Here is a 25116-nt window from a genome sequence, read left to right on the forward strand (position 1 = left end):
GCTATTCCTTCGGTTGGCACGGTCTGTAACAAAATAGAAATAAGCACTGTTACAATACACACTGATGAGAAGTCTATCATAATCTGATGATTATGAAACTAGCATGCAAACAAACCAGCATTCAAACAAATCAAAGTACTGTTCACTACAAAAGATATCATTCATGATACCACATCAAACCTAGATAATGAGGAAGAGAATAAGAATTATATTGAATAAATAATGTAGTAGTTTACTACTTAAATTGAAGCTTGATGTCAAGATAGCACCATACAGTTCACCCCATATTATCATTTTATACTTTATAGTTAGCTGACAATCTTTTTCTGCAAGTGTGTGCACACACCTTTTTCACAAACTACACAGTTTTGTGCAGTGACAAGGAATGGATGTTGTATAGTGCCTTGGGCACCATACACTGCTGTAATATGGTAAAAATCTTTATCATTTCATTCAATTTCATTTTATCTTCATTCGGTCAACACAGCTATTTTAACATAACTTGTACTGTAAAGTCAATTTTAAAAAAAAGAAGATGAGGAAACCTTGGAAAGCAAAGCTTGTGTTAGAAAGTCCCTCTTACCAACAGCAAAAAATAACACTAATAATGGGGATAAACAAAATGATTGGAAACAAGTATTGGTACAACATATCTACACAAGTACAACAAACAATCAGCTGAATATCATAGGCTATTAGTGTATTGCATAATCACATTAAATGCCCATTTAACCCGTTGAGGACGAGTCCCAAGAATACTCGGGCAGGTGTCTAGATGGGTATGCGCGTTGTAGCAAAATCAGTCGGTCCTCAATGGTTTAAAAAAACACACACACACACAGGAAGAGAAAATACATTGTAGAAATTAGAAAAGGAAAATGGGTAATGTAAGCTGGAAAAGCACAAGAAAAAAGAAGAAAAGAGTGAGGGAACACCAGGTACCGGTATATGTACTGTATACAGAGCTCTGAGTAAGTCTGACTATCTGGTCAGATCTTATGGCATGCTACATTATCATTCTATTCACATTCTCATTAAAGTAATTATGACTGGAATTAACAATAATGTTAACAGAAGTTGATTTTTCATGTACCTCCTTCATTTCTTCAGCTTGTTTCTTCTGCAGCTGGTTCATACTGTCTGTGGCAGACGTGACGTCTGCCTCTGCCTGCTGGTACAGTCTCCAGAGGGAGCGAAGCTTCTCCTCGGAACTGGCCGTCCCAGCGACGCCATTTTTGGCAAGGCGGCTGTTAATCTCATCCAGTTCCTGCTTGTCCTAAAGAGGACGGCAGAGTCGAGACAGTTACAGGTTGATATAACAATTGATTAATTCACAATTTGGTCAGAACATGACATTTACAATGGTTCCATCATCACCTCCAAATCAAGAGAGTAGATGGTCTACCCGATACTGTACTACCGGAGTATGTTTGGTACCCAACCTTGCACAAACATCTTATAACATCAACTAAAATGCTCTACGTGTAAAATGTATCAAGATGCCGTTAAAAGGATTTGGGATCAAAAAAATAAATATCTAGATCTACACTGTATATATTAACTAGTACCAGTGGTAGGTGAACTTGATTGTGACATTGAAGATACCTTGTCGTCCCAACACTCCAGTTAAACGGTTAGACCCCAGAAGAAAACACCATTATTACAGATGATAGGCTCTCCTTCACTTCTTCAGCTATAAAATGAATTACCTTTATAGGCACAAAATAGTTAATTCAAAATGACTGAATGTCGCATAGAATCACTGTGAAATTTCAACCAGTGTTCTGGGATGTTATTCTGAAGCTTGACGGGATTTTACAGTATAGTCTACACACACTCTCTCTCTCTCTCTGTGGTAGTCTGAATTATCGATGTTGTCTTTGTAAGCACACTCTTAAACGTTACAACATGATTCTGAACGTGTGGGGACTGCCAGCAGCACAGCAGTCAATGGGAATGTTTTGATCTTTCACGTCGTCTGTACTCTTACCGCAGCTATACTCCGAAGTTTCGACATGGTGCTGGGTTGGTTTTTAATCGTCCTCCATCAAAACATCGTCAAATTTCATCTGCCATCGGAGAGATTTCATTCATCCACTAAAGACACAAAGATAAAGATAATACCGTTACGGTCTGCTACAGCTCCATACACAAGTACTCGCGTTGAGGAGATTCTGTTTACTCCCAATTGAATTAGCCTGTTCTTGCGTGGAATTGACTTGGATGGTATCAAACGCCGCCCACTAGGCTAGCTAGCTCTGGGCAACCCACCGCGACCTTAGTATTAATACGCCGATAGTGCAGAATTTAGCGACGCGTAAAATCGTTTTCTAACGGACAAGAGAAACCCCAAAAGTCATATCGAATTTTCAAGAACTGTATACTTCTCCCAGAATCATACAGATGGTAAATCAGGGGTTAGTGACCGCATTCAGAAATTTTCATCGCAACAATTATGCAGCTTGGATTGTAGGTGTTGTATCGCTGAGAGGCGGTACTCCGTCCAAACAATAGTACTCTCGAATAACGGGCTAGCCCACTAGCTATTACACGGATGATTCAGTCGATAGGCATTAGTCATTGTTCCTCCTGACAATGGAAAAGTAGGGGCGGGACCGTTTCAACTCCTTGCTAAACTGCAGCCGTTATTATTGATTTTCCTTCCTTTCTTGACTATTTGTATTTTTTTTTTTTTTTTTGCTTTTGTCATTTGGTTTCATATTTCATTCTCTGGAAATATAAACAAAGCAGTATGTATACTTTGCGCATGTTGAATAAGGAGAATCACATAAATTCAGATTGATCTTTACAGATGAGAATTGTTATCAGCAAGCCTATATGAAATAGAAATATTTAGGCGATTAAAAGTACAATACAAAACCTGTTTAAGAGTAGGCCTATGCAACAGAGAAAAAGTGAACACAGAATCATGTTACATGAAATCAGAAAAAAAAATTGTTAAGTCCTTTAAAGATGATAATGGACTTTGGATAAATAGCAAGACATGAAGCTGTACATTATATTGCATCTACCCCCTACAATGTGTTGTATATGTGTTACAATGCACGTTGAATCAGTTTGAGGCATCGGGAGAGGGATAGTGTTACCAGAGAGTTAGGAATAGAAAAATGTTATAGAGCAGGGAGGACCTGGTGGAAGAGGAATGCTGGAACATTTACAGCATGGATGATAATAACAATTACGATTTGAATACAAACATTTTTAAAGTGTTTTTTTTTTTTTTTTTACGTCTACATTCAGAGGAAGGCCAATAAAAGAAATGAATTTGAGAGTTATGTTTCAGACACTGTTCTTGACTACTTAACAATAACACATAAAGTGAGAAATGGGGGGGGGTAACTCTCTTCACGTGACTTGCTATTCATTCCTCTGCCTCCCCCCCCCCCCAAAAAAAAAGAGTGGAAAGGGATCTGTTTTACAGATAGATTTGTTCGCAATAACCCTAAGGGGAGGGCACACGGCGTCATCGACAGCAACAACAAAAAAGGGGGGGTACTTTCATTGTTCTTCCTTTTGCCATTTTTTATTTTGTTCTTTGTCTAGATATGTAGGCCTATACAGTACTAGTTTCATCACCATGTTCACGGTCTGTTTTCTTTGTTTTGTTGTGTTTTCTTTTTAATGTATGAGTTGTGTTTTTATATGCGATCTGATACTTTTATGTTGTAGTTTATCCGCACGTCGGACCTGCGGAAGAACAGTCTCCAGACTCTTGAAGTGTGCGCCGTGCTTAGATAAAAGAATGGCCTATGGAATTGAATTCAGGAATTCAATTCCACAAAACAGGTGTTCGATAATCAGGGAGATAACTTTAGAAGAACATTATGGAGCTCGATCGCTATTTTTATAATCGATTTGTAGATTAAATGCAATTAAAATATACCATCTAACAGATTCGGTTCATGAAATTTCCTATCGTACATTACTATTATTCAACTAAGCAGATATTTTTTTTTTATAATTTCCAACTGTATTGCATTTTTCCCCTTTTTCATTCCAAACGCCATTCAGTTGGCGGCCTTCTATATGAAATACTCTGTTTACGGTAATATAGTGCCCTAAAAATGATTTCAGTGACGTTTAGGGTTTCTGATGTTTTATGAGTCATTTTACGCCATATTATCATCCCTTTTTTTTTGGGGGGGGGCACTAACGTTTAAAGCGGAGTGACAGGGTAACTCATTTGTGTGAGAGTAACCCTTCCCCACCTCCCCACCCCCCCCCCCCCTACGAATTGGACTAAAGTACTATTGCAGCTAACTGATGTTTTGCTTCCGTGGCGTCTTACAGTGTTCCTTCATAGACCAGACATTACTAACGCCCTCTCTTGATGAACAGGCCTGGTTGGGGGCGGGTGACGGTTTGTGTGTTTGCTTTGCAACCTTGCCCTGGAAAAATTGCGAAAATTTATAATTTTCAATTTCCCAGATAAAGTTCACTCCAGTGGCGAATCCAGGGGGGGGGGGGGGCGCACTGGGTGCGCGCCCCTCTTTATTTTTATTTTTTTTAAACAAAAGAAATAAAAAGAAAGAAATGGGATAGGGCGTGATTTTGTACAAAGGCGCCTCCCCTTTACGAAATTCCTGGATCCGCCCCTGCACTCTACGTAGCGTCTAGCGCTTTCGAACATACTCATGTGCTAAGATGCTTTAAATTTGATTTTGATACTCGATATAAAAAAAAAGCCATTCATCAGATATTTTGACTACAATTTCGCTGCTTGTTAACCCAGATATAGTGTTCAAAGAGTTTCGCAGCATTGCAATCTCATATGTCTTTACCAATATAATGGCGGATCCAGGCGGGGGCGCACCGGGTCCTTCCCCCCCCCCCTTATTTTGATTAAAACAAAAGAAATAATAAGGAAAAAAGGAGGCTCGTGCGGCCCCTTTAATTTTGTAAAGGCGCCTCCCCTTTACGGAATTCCTGGATCCGCCCCTGCTAATACTTTTGTTGTTTTTACTTAATGAGAACAAATTGTGACCTAGTAATCATATAGGGATACTTTCTCTAATCAAAACGTATTATCTCTCCTTAAAAGAAAAAAAAAGTCAATATCAATGACAGGCATACATATCAATGGTAAAATTCTGATTGAAATCGGGTAAAAAATAAGGTAGTTGCTAGTATATCATTTTGAAGTTTCACTAATTTTTCAGGAAACAGTTCTTGAACGGTCAATATGAATATGCAAATGGCAAAGTGAGCATGTCATACCCTCACAACTTGCCATATAGTTTGTACATAAAATTTTGAAATTTCCAGTTTTTTTCATTTAAACGCAAATATACCCGAGGCTCAAAACCTGATTTATCTAACTGATCACTATTCTGAAGTTATTCTATAAGGAATGACATCATGTTTTAGACTTCAATGACAGAAACATTGAATTTTCGTCATTTTTTTTTCGTATATACATGATCAATGCAAAATTGTGAGGTTATGACATGGTCAGCTCACTCATTTGCATATTCATATCCACTGTACAAGAACTGTTTTGCAGAAATAAGCAAAATATCAAAATTTCATAACTTCCTTATTTTTCATCCGATTTCAGTCAAATGTTTACCATTGAATTCGTAAGATTTTACTCTTTTTTGTCAAACTAACTTGTTATTGGACTGGATTTCCCCTTTAAAGCGTCTCCACGTGGGGCCCTACATGGGAGCTCTATCCCACCCCCCCCCCCCCCCCCCCCCTTCCAGGCTATAATGTGGCTATAATGTTATACCCACATAGTCAAAACAACCCCTTCACACACTACGAGGTGGCCACCAACTCCTGTAGATAGGAATGTTGGAAATTTACAAATATTCGGATATTGCCCCACTCGGCCAATTTGGGCCTAATTACATACAGATCCATACTGTACTAAAGTAAATACGGACATCAGTATACATGTATTTTTGTTCATATATGTATGTGTGTGTGTGTGCGCGCCCGCGCGTGTGTGTATAAATCAAAGAGATTAGACATAGGTTCAAAAATATGTTAAAAATAGGTTTAAAGAATAATGAATTTCGTTCGGTTAATTTAAGTAGGGTACTATGCGGTTTGTTTGTTGTTGTTTTTTTAGTATACTGTATCATAGGTTTTGGGAAACGCTGTATTCTCAAGGGAGTGTGAAAGAGTTTACGTAATGAAGCAGATATTGATTAATTTGATCAAGTTGATCAAGACCGGTTTTTTTTTCTCTAAGAGTTATGCAGAATTTAATATGATTTTTGTATGTAGGGTATGCTCTGAAAAAAAAAACCTAAAGTGAATGTATCTAAAAAAGGGTGGTTCAGGAGCACAAGTGTTTGAGTAATAAGGAAGATATGGATTGGTTTGATTAAGTTGATCAAGGTATAGCTGAGAGTCATGCAGAATTTTATATCATTTTCCTTATACATGGTATGATTTGCAAAAAAAAACAAAACCCAACAACAGCCAAAATATGTTGTGCTGTATGTTGAAAAAAATATGATTTAGCAGCACAAGAGAGAGTACAGCTGCTTATTTTCGTCCATATCAATTTCATTGTTGAGATGGGCCTGATGTCGAATGAAATTGAAATAAAGAATAAAATTATCATAAAACAAAACTAAAGAGTTTGAATTCAAAAACAGATGAACGCCATTTTAAAAGTCGTCAAAATATAAAGAAGATATTTTAAATGATATTCGCTCATTACATGACAATAAATACTTTGGAAGGTAATTCGAGAATCATCGCATTTTTCAATGATCTTCTTTTCTATGTTTTTATAGCACTTTCAATCCCACATATCTCAACTTGATACAAATGGATATATCTGTTTTTACACTAGAAAAGGTGGTATAATAGTTTTGGTTGAGATGGGGCTTCTGGTCTCCAGCCTTTTTCTCTTTTTTTTTCGATGAGATAATGAGAAACCAGGGCCCTGTTGCATAAAACCCTTACCGCTGGACTTACCGCTCCTTTCTAGCGGTAAGTCTTTAAATCAGCGGTAAATTTTATAATCCTTGATGCTGATTGGCTGAGACGCCTAATTTTGACGGTAGTTACCATTGAAATTCAACGGTAAGTTTTATGCAACGGGCCACTGTCCTCTCATGGAACCTTTTATTGAACTACTTTGTTTCACTTTGTATATTTGGATATTTCAGGCATTTCAAACCCAATTTTTATCAAGCAAAACTTTGAATTCCTCTAAGACTTGCATGCTCTCTAAAATTTCATGAGGGGTTTCTAACTATCTCGCTCAAAGTTAAAATCTGAATCCCCATCTCAACCAAAACTTATATATACTATCCTCTTCCCCCATATTGATATATAAAGGCAGATAGATAGAGAGACACATAGATAGAATGATATACTGGGCTAAATTTATTTTGCATTGTTTGCTGGATCTTATGCAGGCTGACAACCTAGAAGTGGACCTATTCATGATAAAAGCTGAATTCAAAAATGTTTATGTATGCTTTTTCATCTGCTAGACATTATACATAAGCCCAGTTGTATTGGTACTGGTATACACTGCGTGTGAGTATACAGACGCATCATGTGTGTATGCGTGTTACAAATATCCAAATATTGTTCATGTTATTAGTAGTATACTTTCTATGATCTATTTAATGACCGATGCGTCCAGTGATGTCCTTGTACGGTGTGCGTGAGTATTCTGCTATATTACGTGTTTGTGTTTATCGTATGCCCGTGACCAGGGTTGTAGAATATAAGCTTGACCATTTGACATCGATATGGCCGTCCGTCAGATTTTTTTTTTCCCCCAGGAGCGGGTACTTGGCAACAGCAACAACAGGAGGGATCATGATAATTATCTACCCTGCCCTTGTCATCCCCATATAACATTGACACAAGATTTGATGGACACATTTGCTTTGGCATTGTCGTAGTATCCTTCGCATATTGTTAAACAATAAGATTGATATTTTGCTTGGACCTTAGTTTGCAGGGACATAGGAAGGCTGCTTATAAGAGCGTCCTGCTGGCAAATTATAACGTTCAGATGAAGGAGAAGGATGTCACATGGACCGGGACGAACAATAACGTCTGACTAGCACGCTATACGGAGTGATTAGGTGCCTCGAGGTCAGAAATATCTCGATAAGAGTCTGGTAAAGTTTCTCACTTGATGTGAATTATGTTCACGTCATCTCCCGCCGAGCATGGAGGGAAAACTGCGTCTGATCGAAGAAGAGGAAGTGCCAATACCGACGGATACAGAGGAGAATTTCTCGGAACAAAACGAAAAACCCGAAGAGATTCGGCCGAACTCGACGGAAAGGGGGGAAGACGACGCCACGCCCAACCGGGAGGACTCCCGACCAACGTCCGCTGATCAGAGACCACCTCGAACTTTCCTCCAGCTAATCAAGCTTAGCAGCCAGCAGTTCGCCGTCGACTTCGCTTTCAGCTGCGAGACGGCGTTGGGGTCCCCGCTTCTCCTCCTCCTCGGCCTGCCCTTCGAGCTCTACGGCATCGTGTGGACCGTGGGGCCGATTCTCGGCAGCCTCATCAGCACGCCGATCGGATCGGCGAGCGACAATTTCATCAGCTCCTGGGGCAAAAGACGACCCTTTCTCTTCGTCTTCAACATCTTGATACTGGTGGGATGCGCACTGTATCTAACGGTTAAACACATCGGTAAACCTCTTTATGATAACAGTTTACTAAAGTCGGGTCAGAAAAGAATGATAGAATGATAATGATTTTTGATGAATTTTGCAGTGTATCTTACACTATCATGAAGATTATACTTGTAATTTTCTCTGTACTGACGTTATCCGTTTATTTTCTGAATTTCGAATGGTGCTATGTTTGGTCGCTGAGGATCTGGAGACATTAAACCTTCTCTCTCATTCACCTGCCATGGTATGGCACACCTATCAGTATATTATGATACATACTCTTCTGCGAGTTGAGTTAATTGGCGTTAATTGGCGTCAATTCTCCCATATTGCCAAAAGCTGTACTAGTTATGTCAGCGGTATTTTTAGAGGTGGTCCATGGAGGGTTATTTCGACAGTTTTTTTTTTCTGTGTGTGTGAGTGCATGCTTGCGTGAAATAAAGGAGGGAATAGAATTATATACTTAGTTACATTTACTTATCATGTGGGAATGTGTGATAATCATTGTATATGTGTGTGTGCATGTGTGTATGTGTGTGAAATAAAGGAGGGGATGGATTAATATTAATAATGCGCGAGTGTGTGATTTTATAGTCAAGAGGACAGGAAGAGCAGAGTACAATGGGAATTACAAAATCACGTATTAATATCAAATTCAAATTCAAGTTCAGATTTTTTCTTAATTTAAATTCAAATTTAATGTCAAATTAAGAATTTCGGATGAAACTCATTTTTTATCAGAGTTTTTTGTTTTGCGCATTACATATGAAATTCAATCATTTTCATTTGCGTTCTTTTTTTGTGCATTTTTGCGTGCATGTATTTATGATAAACCATAACAGGAATAACAGGTAGGTTAATAGCCTGATGTTCGAATGGAAAGAATAAAAAAAACATTTTAATTGGTTTTATGACTTATGTCTAAATGAATTATGGTAGAATGTAATGATGGGATTGATATGGAATGCAATGTAATGAAATGCAGTGGAATCAATTACCTCTGAAGTTTGAATTGACAGACAATAAAGCTGTCAATGTAGGCCTACTCGCCAAAATTTTATTTTGACCTCCATTCATCAGATCAAAATTTCTTCAGCAATAGAATGAGAAGGAGAATATCACATGTATACTCATACAAAGTATTTAAAGGGGCATTCCAGACGATTTTCATAATTTCACATCATGCAGTACATAAATCGACAGCTCCATGTATAGATTCGTGGAATTTATTGTGGTCCTTGAGCAGAGAAACCAATGAATTTAAAATCTTAAACAAATTACACTGAACAGTGTTGATGACATCAGAGCCTCATATATTTCAGAATAGTGTAATTCCATTACAATACCACTTGCTCAACAAGTTCACCTGTGAAAAATATATGCATGCCTTCTTCTTTTGTTCTGCTTCCTTGAGCCCCAACTCAAACATTCTTATGGTGATGCTGCCATGTCATCATCCTTGTTCATTGCAATTTGTTATAAATTTTGAAAACATTCTTATTCCTCATCCCAATCACTATAAATTCCAAAACTCAGTATAAGAAATATACTCAGTTTAACTAATTTATAGTTGTTCAAATGTAAAAGTCTGAAAATTGTCCGGAGGTCCCCTTTAAGAGGGAGAGATAGAGGCGACAGAGAAAGATAAACAAGACATAGACATCACAAGATGAATGACGATGCAATTCTGACACTTATGGATTTCGGTCATCAAAGAACATTATAGCAGTTAACAGCTTTTATTATAGTAATTTTAAGACGACAGATATTAACCATGGTTGATAGGTTTACATTGCTTACCTACCAGCTAACAGCTGAAGAATGGCGGGTTCATGATGATGGTACCAGTAAATTTTATCACTGGGATGATACTCTTCATGTTTGTGTACCCTTGATCTGATTAAAAACGCAGCCACCCCTTCTCTTCACCTAGAAAGAAATAGATATAACACCCCCCCCCCAAAAAAAAAAAAAAAAAAACCCGACAACAACAACAAAATCTGATTGTATTGTTAGGTAGCATTAGAAGTCCTTTGATTCTAAATCTTGCACATAAAACGTTTTTTTCCAACTAGAACATAAACGGAATCCAAATTCAACGTATTTTTATTCTATTTTCCTGCATAATGAAAGATCAATCGGCTTACTCTTCAGGCTGCATTATACGAGAGTTATAATTTTGACCTTCAATTCTTTATTAGTTAGAGGTGGGAACATTAAAAGTGTATTTTTTTTTTGATGAAATAAAAAAGGAAGCTTGTGGGATTGAATTTTCATTTCCTCTATCATGGTCCAACATTGACATTAGTCTAAGTAAATCCATACGATGGCGGTACCATATTCATAACTTTTGAACGGATTTTGCAACTTTCCAGAATCTTCACTTGCAAAATGCTCTTCTATATATTTCGATATTCACTTGACAATATGTGGTACGTTGTGCTTAATTTCCCTTAAAATTGATATCAAACATGTGACTCAAATTTTTTAAAGGGGTGATGACCGTTTATAAATCCCTTCTCCAACTTGTATTCAAATACTGAGTACTTTAAATGTGACCCTGCATCTCAAAACCAAAAAAAGAAAAATAAATAAATAAATAAATAAAATGCCAGATATGGATTCCGTTTTTAAGTTGAGGGCAGATTCTGAAAACGCAGACTCTAAGCTTTAAAGTGATGTATAACTAATTAATCCAAACGGACTCTCCTATGCTATTTAAATATTGGCAAGAATACACACATCGTTGAAAAGTATGAACTGAGAAAAGATGCTCGTAATTACAGAGTCTACTCAAGAGCTTAATCTTTAGAAAAATGCGCTACAACTGGGCGATGAATGGGGCAAAAAACAGGATGTAAACCACTGAAGCAGCAACGATGAAAGGATTATGAGATTAAGCAGGAATTGTTTGTTTGTTTGTTCATTTCCATCTGAGAAGATGGCTGGATAGCCCATATTCAGCTACGTTAAGCTGGTCTTCCATGGGGTCCAGTTGGATGTGAGGTGAAAACACTTCACCGGGTTAGACACCCTGCTCTTTGCGATGAATGAATGAAGTGGGATCTTTTACGTGCATGAGTTGTTACTCTCTCATACACGGGACCTCCATTTTATATCCTATCCGAGGGACAGAGTGGTTTACCTCTTGCTAGAGGGGACGGTATGATTACACACAACATCGCTCAGTCCAGACTCGGGTTCGAACCCGGGCCCTTAGGATCGTGAGGCAGACGCGCTACCGACTGAGCCAATTCAGCTCTATAAACACATTATTGTACATGATAAATGCTACCTCCCAAAGCAGTGTCATTATTTTATTCAAAAGTTATGAGTTGAAAGTGAAGAGTGTGCAAAGGATTTTAATGAAATGAAAAGGGGACTCCAAGACACATCTAATCTCACTACTTAATAAAGAAAAAGGTTGTAGAAAAAGCGCTACAAACACACTTTCCTGACCATTTTATAATCCCAAAGTTAAGAATGATGTATAAGAAGTATAGCTCTTTCATAAAAATATGTGAAAAACTCAAGATTGATTTGGTTGACCCATTTCACCCGAGTCCTCACGTAAAATCAAGGGGTGCGACTTTGTTGGTTTTGTGATGCACGATTGCATATCATTGTTACAGTATTTGCAATGCTCTTGTCAATTCTATCTAGATTACTCTTAACATTAGATATGCTGGAGCTAGCAAATACCTAGTTGGTTAAACTGTGGGGTTACAGCTCCTTATTCCGAAGGTTCGTTATTCCGAAGGCTCTCCAGTCCGAAGATTCGTTATTCCGAAGGTTCGTTTTTCCGAATTTCATTTTTGGATGAACAAATCTTCGGAATGACGAACTTTCGGAATAACGTCACAAAATTAGTGTTTGGATTAACGAACCCTTTTTCATTTTCGGATTAATGAACCTCTAGGTATAGGGAATTTGCGTGTTTCGGATTAACGAACCTTCGGAATAACGAACCTTCGGAATATCGAACCTTCGGAATAACGAACAGCACCCAAACTTGTGGACCTCTAGTAACTCAATTCTGTCACAGCACAAAGCCGCTCCATTATACAAATTGACTACAGTATAGATTATAGTAATAGGCCTAGATGTAGAAGTCACGTCAGACGGTGATCATTAAAGGTGTTATTTACCATTTGCAGATGAAACAAAAACCCAGCTTTAGTGCTTCACAATAGTTCTAAAATGTGAGTTAGGGACAAAAACAACCGATGTAAAAATTTGAATCCGCATAATTAATGTTAAGTATCGTAAAATGTGAACAATGGTTATGATAAAACTGTTTCTACACTAAACCGTCTGCAGGTTTGGCTTATTGAGAAAAATGATATCTTCTTATATTTTTTAGACTTTACTGCGAAATTTCTACATTGTAGTATGCTATGTGATATAACTGACCTATGCATAAATATCCTTTTTAATTTTTTAAAACCACTGCTCCCAATGGCAAACAGTACCTTTAAACCCTACGATAAGCTAATGTCCAGGATAAGCTCTATGGGGCGCCAATTGCTGCACGGTCATTTTTTTTTTTAATTCATGCTCCATATTCCACATTTCATACAAGTTTGTATTCCATATGATTAAAAAAAAATGTGTTGAACACAACAACGGAACAGTCAAGTTGAAATAAAATTACACAAATGTATGAGGATATATGAGTGACGATGAAGAATCTACTAAAAAGCAAGCTTGTAGGATGTAGGTTCCAAAGATATAAGGGTTTAGATTTCAATATGAAATGAGTCGTTTCGTCGATGAAATGACTGAGTCACCGTCTGAACGTAACTAGAGTGACATCCCACAACCAATTTGCATAGTATAGTGGTAGCTGTCAACATCACTGCTGTGAAACTTCAGCACCCTTAAACTTCCTTTATCTCGTCTCCGAACCCGATGAGACTTATTTGGTTGTATTTTTGCTGGTCGAGTGTTACCACCTTCTGCTCTTAAGACAGCTGGAAAGCTTACGATGTACCAGCAAACTGACTGAGTACCCTCCTGTAATTAAATGCTTTTTACACTGCGAGTCTAATCAAGCAGAAATCTGGTCGGGTATCGGCCGAAGCTAATGGACAGAACCTTCTGCTTGAAACATGCTGGTCCATGCAATGCTTCTTCTGTCGCTACAAGCTGGGAATAACATACATACAAACAAACAAACATACAAACAAAGAAACAAACGAATAGAAACCTTTGTGCTTAAATCTAACACTACCTCAACGTACTGTAATGTAGGATACAGGAACATTTTGTTTGAACCGTAGAAAATAGTGCATGGTGTACTGGTGATGTGAAGCTTCTGAACTGCGTCACGACAAAAGTAAAAAAAAAAGAAAGAAGGAAAAGAAGAAAGCCATACAAGCGAGAAATTTTCACTCTCTCTCAAACAGACACAAACACACACACGCACACGCACACACACAAACACGAAAGCAAATTATAACAAAGTTAGACATAATGTCAACAGTATGTACATTAAACACACAAGATAATGTTCTACAAGGTGTGTTTTGAATTGAATTGAATTGAATCGAGTTGAGTTGAATTGAATTAATTTCTTCAAATTCAGTCTGTTCAGGTTGTTTGTGTTGTTGTTTTGTTGCTGTTGTTCTTGAAGTGAGAAGGTTGATCATCTTGCCAATTAACTTCGAATAGATGAACACTAATAGTGTCAAGTCTTGTATAAATGACCAATGAAGCACCTTAGCCTATTATTAGGTGATGTTTTCCGTGCTCGAGTTTGCTAATACCATAAACAAGTTGGGCAGAGCATAATTCTATGACGGCCAGAAAATTTCCTGGTATTACACAGGGATGAGGAATGCATCAATTCTCAGTTAATCCTGAAAATGAGAAAGCGCCAGTCATTAATCGGAGGCCCCATCCATTTTAAGCTTTTTAATCTCGGATTATACGATGACGGTCTCCTGCATTCAATCATCTCTGTTATTTACTGGAAAAAAAATACTGTATATCTTCCCCTCTATGTATATATACTGCTCAATGCAATGTGTATCGATTTGTGTACTGCTATGGTATTATTTCACCGCACTTATTCTTTGTCTTTGTGCTTTTGAAATTTGTATTCAATTTGAATCTGATTGAATGCGGAAATAAAACAAATCAAATCAAATTAAATCGTCATCCGAACCATTTTCTCTCCTCTTTAGAAAACAATGGACTCGCCCTGGCCTTTACTCTCATCGGCATCGTCCTCGTCGACCTATCCGCTTTTCTCACAGGGACAGTGTCTCGAGCCTACCTCCTCGATGTCTGCAATCTGGAGGACGTCGAGCGTGGTAATCTTATCAGGGCCGTGATCGGAGGTACGCTTTCTATTTAGGGTTTGGTTTGGTTTGGATGAAGGGGGAGGAGTGGGTGCTTGGAAAACCTTTAAAGCGGATGGCTAGTAACTGATCAGTGTGAATCAAGGGAATGCTGAGGGATGATTGTTCCAATCCTTGTGGGATTCATTTGAGAGTACATTATATATCTATTGTTGTGTGAAAGTTATTTGCTTCGGAATGGTCTCATATTCAAGCAATGTGCAGTTTAATGTTTCCAGGTTAGCATGCCTGTATAGAGTGACGGGGCAATCGTTAACGGACCGGCCGTTCGTGACGATCGCCCCGTCACTGTAGATACTCTTACATGAATCCCACAAGGATTGGAACAATCATCCCCCAGCATTCCCTTGATTCACACTGATCAGTTACTAGCCATCCCCTTTAAAATGCGAGGCTGTGGTAAGCAATGTGGCGATTTTCATGAACTACTCGTAGCTTTTCACCTTTCCCTGAAATAATGGATTGTCAATAAAACAAATTCAACAGTTTCAGTAAAGAAGGATATAAAAACGGAACATATACAAGTAACACACACACACACACACACACGTGTGTTTGCGTGTGTGTGTGTGTTTGTGTGTGTAAACTAGAGCTCACTGATTGCCATGCGTATATCTATAGAGAATCTGTATGCCTCCACTTCTGTGCCCTCTCATGTACCGCTACGAGTATGACATATTCATGACCTTTCCATTACATAAAATAACGTTTGAGATTTCTTTAGATTTTTATCGAATTATTCAGTATCGGTATTTTTACCCAATAGAACGGAAACTGCATGGCTCTTCACCATGTTGACCGAAATTTCCAACGAGGAGCTGAATTTTTTTATGGTTGAGATGTCACTGAGATATGTTTTACTTGAGTCTACCTGTGTAAAGGGGAAGCTGAAAGCGAGCATTTCTGGTTTTTTTTTTTTTTACTACATTACATCAGTGGTATCGATCTTGTATATACAACTATCTGCATGTGTATATGTCTGTTCGTCCATAGGAATACGTATGCATATTTTCTGTTTTATTACACAGTTGGAGGAGATGTTACTCAAGCAAGTGTGACCTGGAAATGACTTGGGACGATCTTTCCTTACGTGTAAATACACTGTCTGTCAATCAGAGCACTAAGCTTTAACTTTGACTCTTCACATGTCGAAATTATAACTTTCATGGCCAGAAGCGGCCGACGCACAGTGACTTTTGACCTCGAACCTTTGACCTTACTCTGTGACATTTGATGCAATTAGTTGCGCATTGAACTCTAAGAAGCCGTCCGAGAAATACACAGCATCATGAGATAATAGCTGAAGTAATCGCATTTTTCTTCAACCTTATGACTTTTGAACATGGACTCTGACCTTTGACTATTACAAGTGCTATTTATAACGTTTGTCTGCTTATTTGTACCTTTTATATCAAACTATAATGATCACTTCACATTGCTATCTTATGTAACCGTTGACAAATGCCATAATAAACCAAAATGCGTCATTAATTATCATTATCTTAGAAAGACATCATTTTAAAGTAGGCCTACACACGATTCAAGAAAAATAGACTTACGAGAATTCATCTTCAAAAACTAACATAAGTATCTGACATGCAGCTATGACAAATTATTATCTTATCCAACAAGTATAGGGCATTTAAAGTTATAATAATTGTGTTACTGCATATTAGTTGATTAAAGTCATTACCACTTGATTTTTAGAACATTTAAGGACACTTAGGAAGTTACTTATCACATATTTAAGTAGAGGAGAACAACGTAATATTTGCTTGACTTTCCATTGTGATAGTGCATGAATGAGGCACTATTCTTATCATAAAACAGTCTGCGTCTGCAAAACCACCGGTCAAGTGAGTTACGACATTGCACATTTATTGCACGTTTTTATTGTACAAACACTTTATGAAAATATTTTACACTGATTATGTTTTAACGAGAAATTTGCATCTTTGAATTACATTCCTTGCAGAACAGCAAATTACTGCCTCTGAACAATTAACAATACCAATACATTATTTGATCGAAATGGAATAAAAATTCAGGAAATTGCGAAATTATGACGTTTTACTAATTTTAACAAAAAGGTTCTTGAAATGTCAGTATGAACATATCAAATGATGAAAATATGCAGAGTAAAGTAATGATGTCATCCTCAAGATTTGCCATGCAGTACATATACGTAAAAATCATAAAATTTCCATTTTTTAAAATCAAAAGCAATTATGATCCCTGATCAAATCCTGATCAATCTGACTGATCATTACTTGTTTTTCAACCAGGAATAACATTATGTTTATACTCTAAGACCAGAAATATAAACTTTATGGATACACGATGGATGGAAAATTGTGAGTTGATGACATCATCAGTTTACTGATTTACATATTCATATCAACTCTTCAAGAACTGTTGTATAAAAATTAGTAAATCTTTGAAATTTATTTTCTTCACGTTAATACTCATCTTTTGATCAAATTTCCACTGTTGTGCTTTTCATAATCATTTTATACCCTTTCTTTTCAGACTAATTTTAACCTGGTCTTCAATTCCCTTTAGGTGTATAAAAAGCTTCCGATCAGTATAACACTGTGTGGTGTGTAAGCTTGCAGTTGCGTGGAACACTGTATGATTGTTTTGAAATGGCTGAAACATCCAAAGACAACGATGTCCTAATAAAAGGTGGGAATCACCTTTTATTAGGATCACTGTGGTTTATATTGGTTTTGCGTATATATCACCCATTTAAAACCGAGTTTCATCAAATAAACTTTTATTTCCTTTAAGAATGGTATGCTCTTCAATATTTCATACTAGAGCTAAAGGTCTTTAATTACCTCGAAAAAAGATAAAACAATCCCATCTCAACAAAGACTATACCACCTCTTTTAACAGTATATGGTGTAAGCTTCGGTTATTGTGGACTGATTGTTAAAGAGGCTTTCCAGACAATTTTCACAATTTCACATCATGTATAAATCAACGGATTCATGAATAGATTTGTGGAATTTATTGTGGTCCGTGAGGAGAGAAATCAATATTCTGAATAAATTCGAAACGAATTACACTGAACAGGAATGATGACATAGTTAGGAGCCTCTATTATATGCCATTACAATACCACGTGCTTGACAAGTTCACCTCTGTAGAATTTATGCATGTTCTCTTCTCTTGTTATGCTTCCTTGAGCCCCTATACTCATGAACTCTTAGAGAGGCTGCCATGTCATAATCCTTGTTCACTGTGATTTGTTATTGATTTTGACAACATTCTCACTCCTCTTCCCAATCACTATAAATTTTGAAACTTTGTACCCAGTATAACCAATTTATAGTTGTTCATGTGTAAAAGTCTGAAAATCATCCGGAGGTCTTTTTTTATTGTTGTGTCAAGGTCTTGGATGTGGCTTCGGCTATCTGGCCTGTGCCATAGACTGGATGAACACCGCTCTAGGCGACATATTCGGAAGCGACTACGACGTTCTCCTAGTAATCAACATCCTCGTATGCCTCATCTGCATCGTGCTGACCATCACGAGCATTCCAGAAGAGCCGACGACGACGAAATCGCCCTCGAAGTCGATTACGGACGAGGAGTCGCACACGCTGAAGCAAGGCGAGGAGACGCTGCTGCATACGTACGGATCGAATGACAACGGTACACAAAGTACAATATCATGGTGAGTAGCTAGTGGGGCAAGAATGAATTCCCGAGACAATGAAAATGCCATTTTCAGTGAGTTCTGAACTCTGTAACGGTATTTGTTGTGCGTCAAGTATTAAAGTAGCGTTTATAATGTAGATTTCATTGAATCTGGAATGAATTACATTTGCGTGTATTTTCTACTTCTTCTGATTAAGTCTGCCTCCTTCAATAGACTGAAGATTCTTGCAGACTGGTGCTATTTACACTATAATACAATTTATTTACAGATATTTACAAGCACATAGAAAATATGACGAAAATAACTAGCCACTGTGATCAACCGTTAGACGGTTTCGAAATGATCCCACAGATGGCGCTGAAACAATTTCTGACGACAGGGAATTCCAGTTCCTTACAGTTCTTGGGAAGAACGAATGGCGATGCGATTCAGTTCTCGAATATGGTACCTGATAGGAGTGTGGTTGCGAGTCTCTCGTCAACTGAGTAGCCTGTTTGATAATGTAGTCCTGTGCTGAAAGAGGTGTAAGATTATTGTGTATTTTGTACATCATAATTAGCCTGTCATTTTCTCTGCGCTGTTCCAGAGTGGTCCAATTAAGTTCTTGTAGCATTTTGGTGACATTTTGACGTTTTCAACAATAGAAAAATCATATTTCTTACATCTTGACATCGATATGCGTAGTTGCTGACATGTTTTGATAGAACCTTTTACTACAATATCTGAGACATTGTTCTGTTTCCTATGGCACACATCATATTTTTTATTTATCCTTTCCTTCCAGTTGTCGGCATACCCCGTCCTCAAACTTTCAAATCCCCTTTTTTATACCTTTTCATTTTTTTCTTGGTCTTGTGCAGTATGTAATTTAATATCGTCTGTACGGCCTCCAGCCCCTACACTTTTCTCGTTTCCTTATTATATCACGGTAAAAGAGCGGTTACTACCTTGCAGCATTGTCCCTATTATTGTTATTATTATGATTATCATCATCATCATTATCATCATTATTATTATAGTAGACCTTATTTATCATACACAGTTCTGTAACGATTAACATGAGAGAGGAACCGTCCCGGCTGGTCCACGGGCTCAAGTCGATCTTAAACATGCCAAGTGCCTTGCTCTACCTGTGCATTTCACATTTCTTCGGCTGGATGGCTTTCACCATCATCTCCCTCTTCTTTACCAACTTCTTCGCCCAGGCCGTGTCCCACGGTGAGCCTCGATACCTCCTCAGCAGCGGCGGGAGGGGCGGGGAGGAGATATGATATGTTTAAGGGACGGTATGCACTGGTATAGCATTGGTTGGGATGATGTTTGAGCTTTGAACTTTTTGCGAGATACTAGGAAATCACTCATGAAATGTTACAGAACATATAAGAGAAATTCAAAGTTAACTTGATGAAAATCGGTTTTGAAATGGCTGAGTTATCCAAAAACAAAGTATAAGAAAGCGATCCCCATAAAAGGTGTGTTCCACCTTTTATTAGGTTTGCTTTGTTTTGGATATCTCAGCTATTTCAAAAATATGTTTCACCAAATAAATTTTGAATTCCTCTTAGAACTATAAGCTGTTTCATATTTCATTAAAGAGTTTTCTCATCATCTCACAAAAAATTGAAAACCTGAAGCTCCATCTCAGCCGACACTATAACATCCCTTTTTACCACGTGATACTTGTTATTCCGAAACAAACACATTACGGATACTTAGATGTTCGTTTGTCCAAGAATGAAATACGGTTCGTTATCCTGAAGGTTCGTTAACCCGAAATTATCGATAAGGTTTGATATTCCTGAGGTTTGATAGTCCGAAAATAATATAATGTTTATAATATAACGAACCTTTTAACGAACGATTTTCTTTTCTCTCATTTAACGGACGAGTGAAACTAGAACAAGAAACTGCAACCACATGTACAAGTTTATACAATTACGGACCTGAAATCAGACTGATAGTTTACATATTTCTGTGAGACTTGAGTGAGATTTGTCATTTATCGCTCACAAAGAGTTTAAGGGTTAAAATGTTACACTAAGCGAAGCATTTGAGCAGAAGATGGCATGAACGTAGAGTATGCTATAGGGAAGGTGCGGTTACGGATACTGTCATTTTTAATATAATTTCTCTGGGAGAAGTCGCATATTCTTCATCATGATTTTCGCTGTTCGCACAGCGTTCGGAAGGCGCTCGCCAGCCGGTCGCGTAACGGACGGGTGTGCAAATCATCGGAAAGCGATAGACAAGCTGTTGCCCTAGCTGTCGCCGATGAAATATTAGGGGGATTTTGGTCGTCGATTGGTTGACGATGGTCCCCAGTAAGAGACCAGTTCTTGCACGTGTTACCATGCCCTAGATACAGATAATCATTTAAATGACTGTTTACATTTCAAATTGTACATACCCGTACCTGAAAAAAATAATATTGAAATGTTACTTTTTCTAATAGTTATCTTTAATAGATTCTTTTCTTAAAAGGTAATCACTTATTTCAGTCGTGCGATTGTCCAGCGACAAATTACTAATCTTCGTGATTGCATGTCGTTGCTTTATGTCATTTTTTATTGATTTATGTTGCATAATCTTTCCTTCACGAGCTTGATTCAAATGAATAATTCCAAGTCTGCTTCCCACATTTTAGTGTAATGTCAACTAAGCACGACTGCATAATATACACGGTATAATATAAAACAAATGATATAAAATGATATTTCAGAAAATGTGTGTGATCGCTGATGGCTGAGTCACTGATTCACAAATACTTTGAGATGTACAGAGCATTGAAACCTTATACATTTCATTGTCGAATCATGTTAACGTATAGGCCTACTTGTATATAATGGGTTCAGTATCGCCAGTACTGTTCAGTATTCAACTTTAGGATAAAGACCTTTCATTTCTGTAACTCCATTTCTCTGGAATGCTCTTCCACTATAAAGAATCCGATCAGCGGAATCCATAAAAATATTTGAAATGCATTCTGAAGTCATCTTGATATGTTCGCATCTTGTTTTAGCTGGATATTTGTTGGATTGTTTCTATATAATATTTCTATCCCTAACCTTTCCTCTCCGCTTTCATATATACAACTGTATGTCATTCGCTTTATGATTATGCCCCTCTACGCATTACAAGTCCTGTACTTATTATCATTATCGTCGCTACACCATTGGTCAGATAAAAATTATCATCACCATAATTTTGCTATAATTGCGTTTGGGATATATCAAATGATAACTAATAACATAGCCCTATCTAATATAAAACTCTTCCCAACTATACCCATTTTGGGGAATCATTTTTGCACTACGTGCTTTACTTCCGTGAGAGCATTGCACGTGCTTGCTCCAAAACTTTTTATATCTTTTTTTTTGTGTCTTCTTCTCTTCTTTTTTTTTTGTTGTTGAACCGGCCACCATTTCCATACCTTGATAGTGAGATGCGTCTGCTTGTAAAGTGCATTCTGACGTCACAACTGTCTGAGCTCATTTATGAAAAAAAAAAATAAAGAAATTGATTGATTCAATATGTAACACAATACAGGGCATCCTATAATACTGCAGTCTACAAACAAGACTCTCAACGAACAGTATGAGGGAGGAATCCGCACAGCTTGCTGGGGGCTCTGTTTCTTCGGATTCGGCACAGCATTGCTTTCAAGTGAGTAAGAATCATGAGCAATAACTATATATATATATATATATATATATATATATATATATATATATATATCACAAAGCAGTATACAAGTAAACATCAGCTTTTGTCGTCGAAAAATTGATTAAGGTATAATTTTTTTTTTGTGAAAGACTCGCAGTGGCTCGCTTAAGAGGCAAGTGTAGACTGATGGAACTCTAGAAGATTGAAAAAACAACAACTGAATTTTAACCGCAAAATCATCTCATCATAGTACATGTAATAATACCGCGATTTACATTAACACCTTGAGAACGGGCTGATTTTGACATAACACGCATTTCCCATAGACACCTGCCTGAGAGTACTCGGGACTAGTCTTCAACGGGTTAAATCTGACAGGAATAAAGAGGGAAAAAAGCTTCCGAGGAGTTTATTTTGTGGAATAAGGTGTAAAACAAATCAAAGAAGTAGGAGAGAGTGTTTGATAACGAGAAGAACATTTTCGCGTGCAACTTATTCTCCTGAATGCTAGTATTCCTGCTTGTATACCAAGAGTGACAAGTTAAGTCATGTGAGCAACAGACTGATCAGATTAATCGGATTATGAATGTATTGAGATAACATCCTTTCGTGTATAACACCAAGAGTTTTTCATATCTATAAATGAAATCAAAGTTCAGCACCATACAGATCAACACTGTAGCACGTGTATTAGATCTCAGAAGTGCAATGTAGGAACATAGATGTCAAATGAAGGGATCAATCCGAAATCTTGCTGACCCAAGGTGACGAAAGACGTCCAATATGCCCAAGTCCAAAACACAGTGAATACTCCTAATTAAAAAAAAAAACAATATTTGGGCTAACTATAGTACATTTTGCAATCAACTTTTGAACTAATTATGTAGTTTGTCATCATAAATTCAAATCAAAAATTTTCTCCGCCTAAAACGTTCTAATGCAAATGATTTTTTTTTTTTCATTCTCACCTCAGTCTTCTCGATTCCGGCGTCCAAGTTCATGAGTATGAAAACCATGTACGTCTCATGGCCCGCCATCTTTGCGGTGTGTATGGGCAGCATGGCTATTCTAACCAAGTTCTACGTTGCCGTGCTCATCCTGTGTGGTTCAACTTCTTTCATTTTCGTTGCCATAACAACTATCCCGTACGACATTCTGGCAATTTATCATACGGATAAAGAGGTAGGCTTACTCCACGTGTTAAGACTGTATTTATCAACTTTTGTTCATTAAAAGAAAAAACCGTGAGGAGGGAAAGATTTAGCATATAAGAAGATGCAGAGTCAAAACATTATAACTCACCGTCCAATCTGACTATAACAATGCGTTTCTACAGCTGTGAATGTGAAAGTTTTCTCTCATTGCCTGAGCGGGACCTTATCATATAAAACAGAAAACACGATGATATCAAGAAGTCGAATTCTTGATATCAAGAAATAGGAATAAATGTTAAAATGGCTTGCCATACGATCATCTACCCTGCCCTAGGACAACAAATATATTTTCGGATATAGCCCAAATAGTGTTATTCACGTCGCCTATAAGGTAAGCAGCTACAGTTAATGAGTTTGAGTTCAGGTTAAAAAGTCATCTATTGAACAATGTATGTTATGTTTGAATTATGTATGTAAATACAAATATCCTTTATTATTGTTATTATCATTATCATTATTATTCATTCATCCCGGCTCCCCGGTGAAACTCACATATCTATTTTCAGTTCTTAGCTGCATGCACTTTCAACGAAAAAAAAAATGCTTGATCACTACGAGATGAATTTGTCTTATTTCCTTAGGTTTTCGAGCTCATTGAAGGAATTCAGTGTGCTGAATTGGAGAGAGATTATACAGTGCACTCCTGTTAAACGAACACGGTCATAACGAAACTCCGGTTACAAAGAATTAAACATTCAGGTCGCAACATTATCTACTCTACGTAATTTTATCATATGCAAGTCCCGAGAACTTCGTTACAACGGGAGTCTACTGTAATTATTATATTAGCGCAATGCAATGTATGTGCATATAAATATAAATATAAAGGCCTATATACATACAGTGTATATATACATATTTCCTATCCTGAGCCAAACCCAGGCACTTGTTGATGATGGGACTGCCGTCTCCCACTCGTTTGCACACAATATCATCTTGACAAAGTTTACTCATTCCTCTTGCAGTTTACACACCCACTGGGCGGTCTGCGGCGGGGGCAGGGCACTGACGTTGGTATTCTCAACACAACGACCTTTTCAGCTCAAGTGCTTGTGTCTGTGTTGATGGGTCCACTGGTCAGTATCACCGGCACCCAGTCCACTGTCGTCATCTCCGCCGCAGCCTGCGCGTTGGCTGCTTCCCTGTGCGCGGCGTTCGTCGTCAAGTACAAATTGTGAACTTTAGGGAGATTCCAGATAATTTTCAGACTTTGCATTTGAACATCTATAGATTGGTTATGGTGGATACATACAAGGTTCCGGAATTCACAGTGATTACTTTGAGAAATAAGAATGTTTACAAAATTCATTACAAATCAAAATGAACGAGGACGATTGCATTGCAGCTTCACATAAGAATGCATGATTGGGTGCTCAAGGAACAAAACAAAAGAAGAATGCATACATATTATTGGTGAGCTGTTAAGCAAGTGGCAATGTAATGGAATTACATTGCAACATTACTGGAATACGCAGGCTTCCTTTGTCATCATCATTGGTTAGTGTATGTCTTGGATTTTCAGGGTTTTTTTTAATTTACTTGTACAAGGACCACAATAAATTCCAAAAATC

The 25116-nt window shown here is 37.6% G+C and overlaps 2 protein-coding genes across 2 annotated transcripts in view; one reads left to right on the forward strand and one right to left on the reverse strand.

Moving 5' to 3' along the window:
• The window catches only part of LOC139733993 (uncharacterized), a 68383-nt gene extending 66196 nt beyond the window's left edge, over positions 1 to 2187 (reverse strand). Inside the window, exons 1-2 of the mRNA XM_071644800.1 lie at positions 1991 to 2187; positions 1094 to 1276 (exon numbers count right to left, since the gene is read on the reverse strand). Coding sequence (XP_071500901.1) covers positions 1094 to 1276; positions 1991 to 2017 — 210 coding nt within the window. The 5' untranslated portion in view covers positions 2018 to 2187. The remainder of the gene's footprint in view (positions 1 to 1093; positions 1277 to 1990) is intronic.
• A 5987-nt stretch (positions 2188 to 8174) lies between these two features.
• Positions 8175 to 24723, forward strand: LOC139733994 (membrane-associated transporter protein-like). Its single transcript, XM_071644801.1, has 6 exons — positions 8175 to 8652; positions 14825 to 14980; positions 18398 to 18641; positions 19711 to 19886; positions 23305 to 23513; positions 24511 to 24723. Exons 1-6 carry the CDS (start codon positions 8175 to 8177, stop codon positions 24721 to 24723), a joined length of 1476 nt encoding a protein of 491 aa, XP_071500902.1.
• The last annotated feature ends 393 nt before the right edge of the window (positions 24724 to 25116 follow it).

This window comes from Diadema antillarum, unplaced genomic scaffold (genome assembly GCF_040938485.1).
Source record: "Diadema antillarum isolate AM-2024a unplaced genomic scaffold, OU_Dant_1.0 seq00000507_RagTag, whole genome shotgun sequence".
Lineage (NCBI taxonomy): Eukaryota > Metazoa > Echinodermata > Echinoidea > Diadematoida > Diadematidae > Diadema > Diadema antillarum.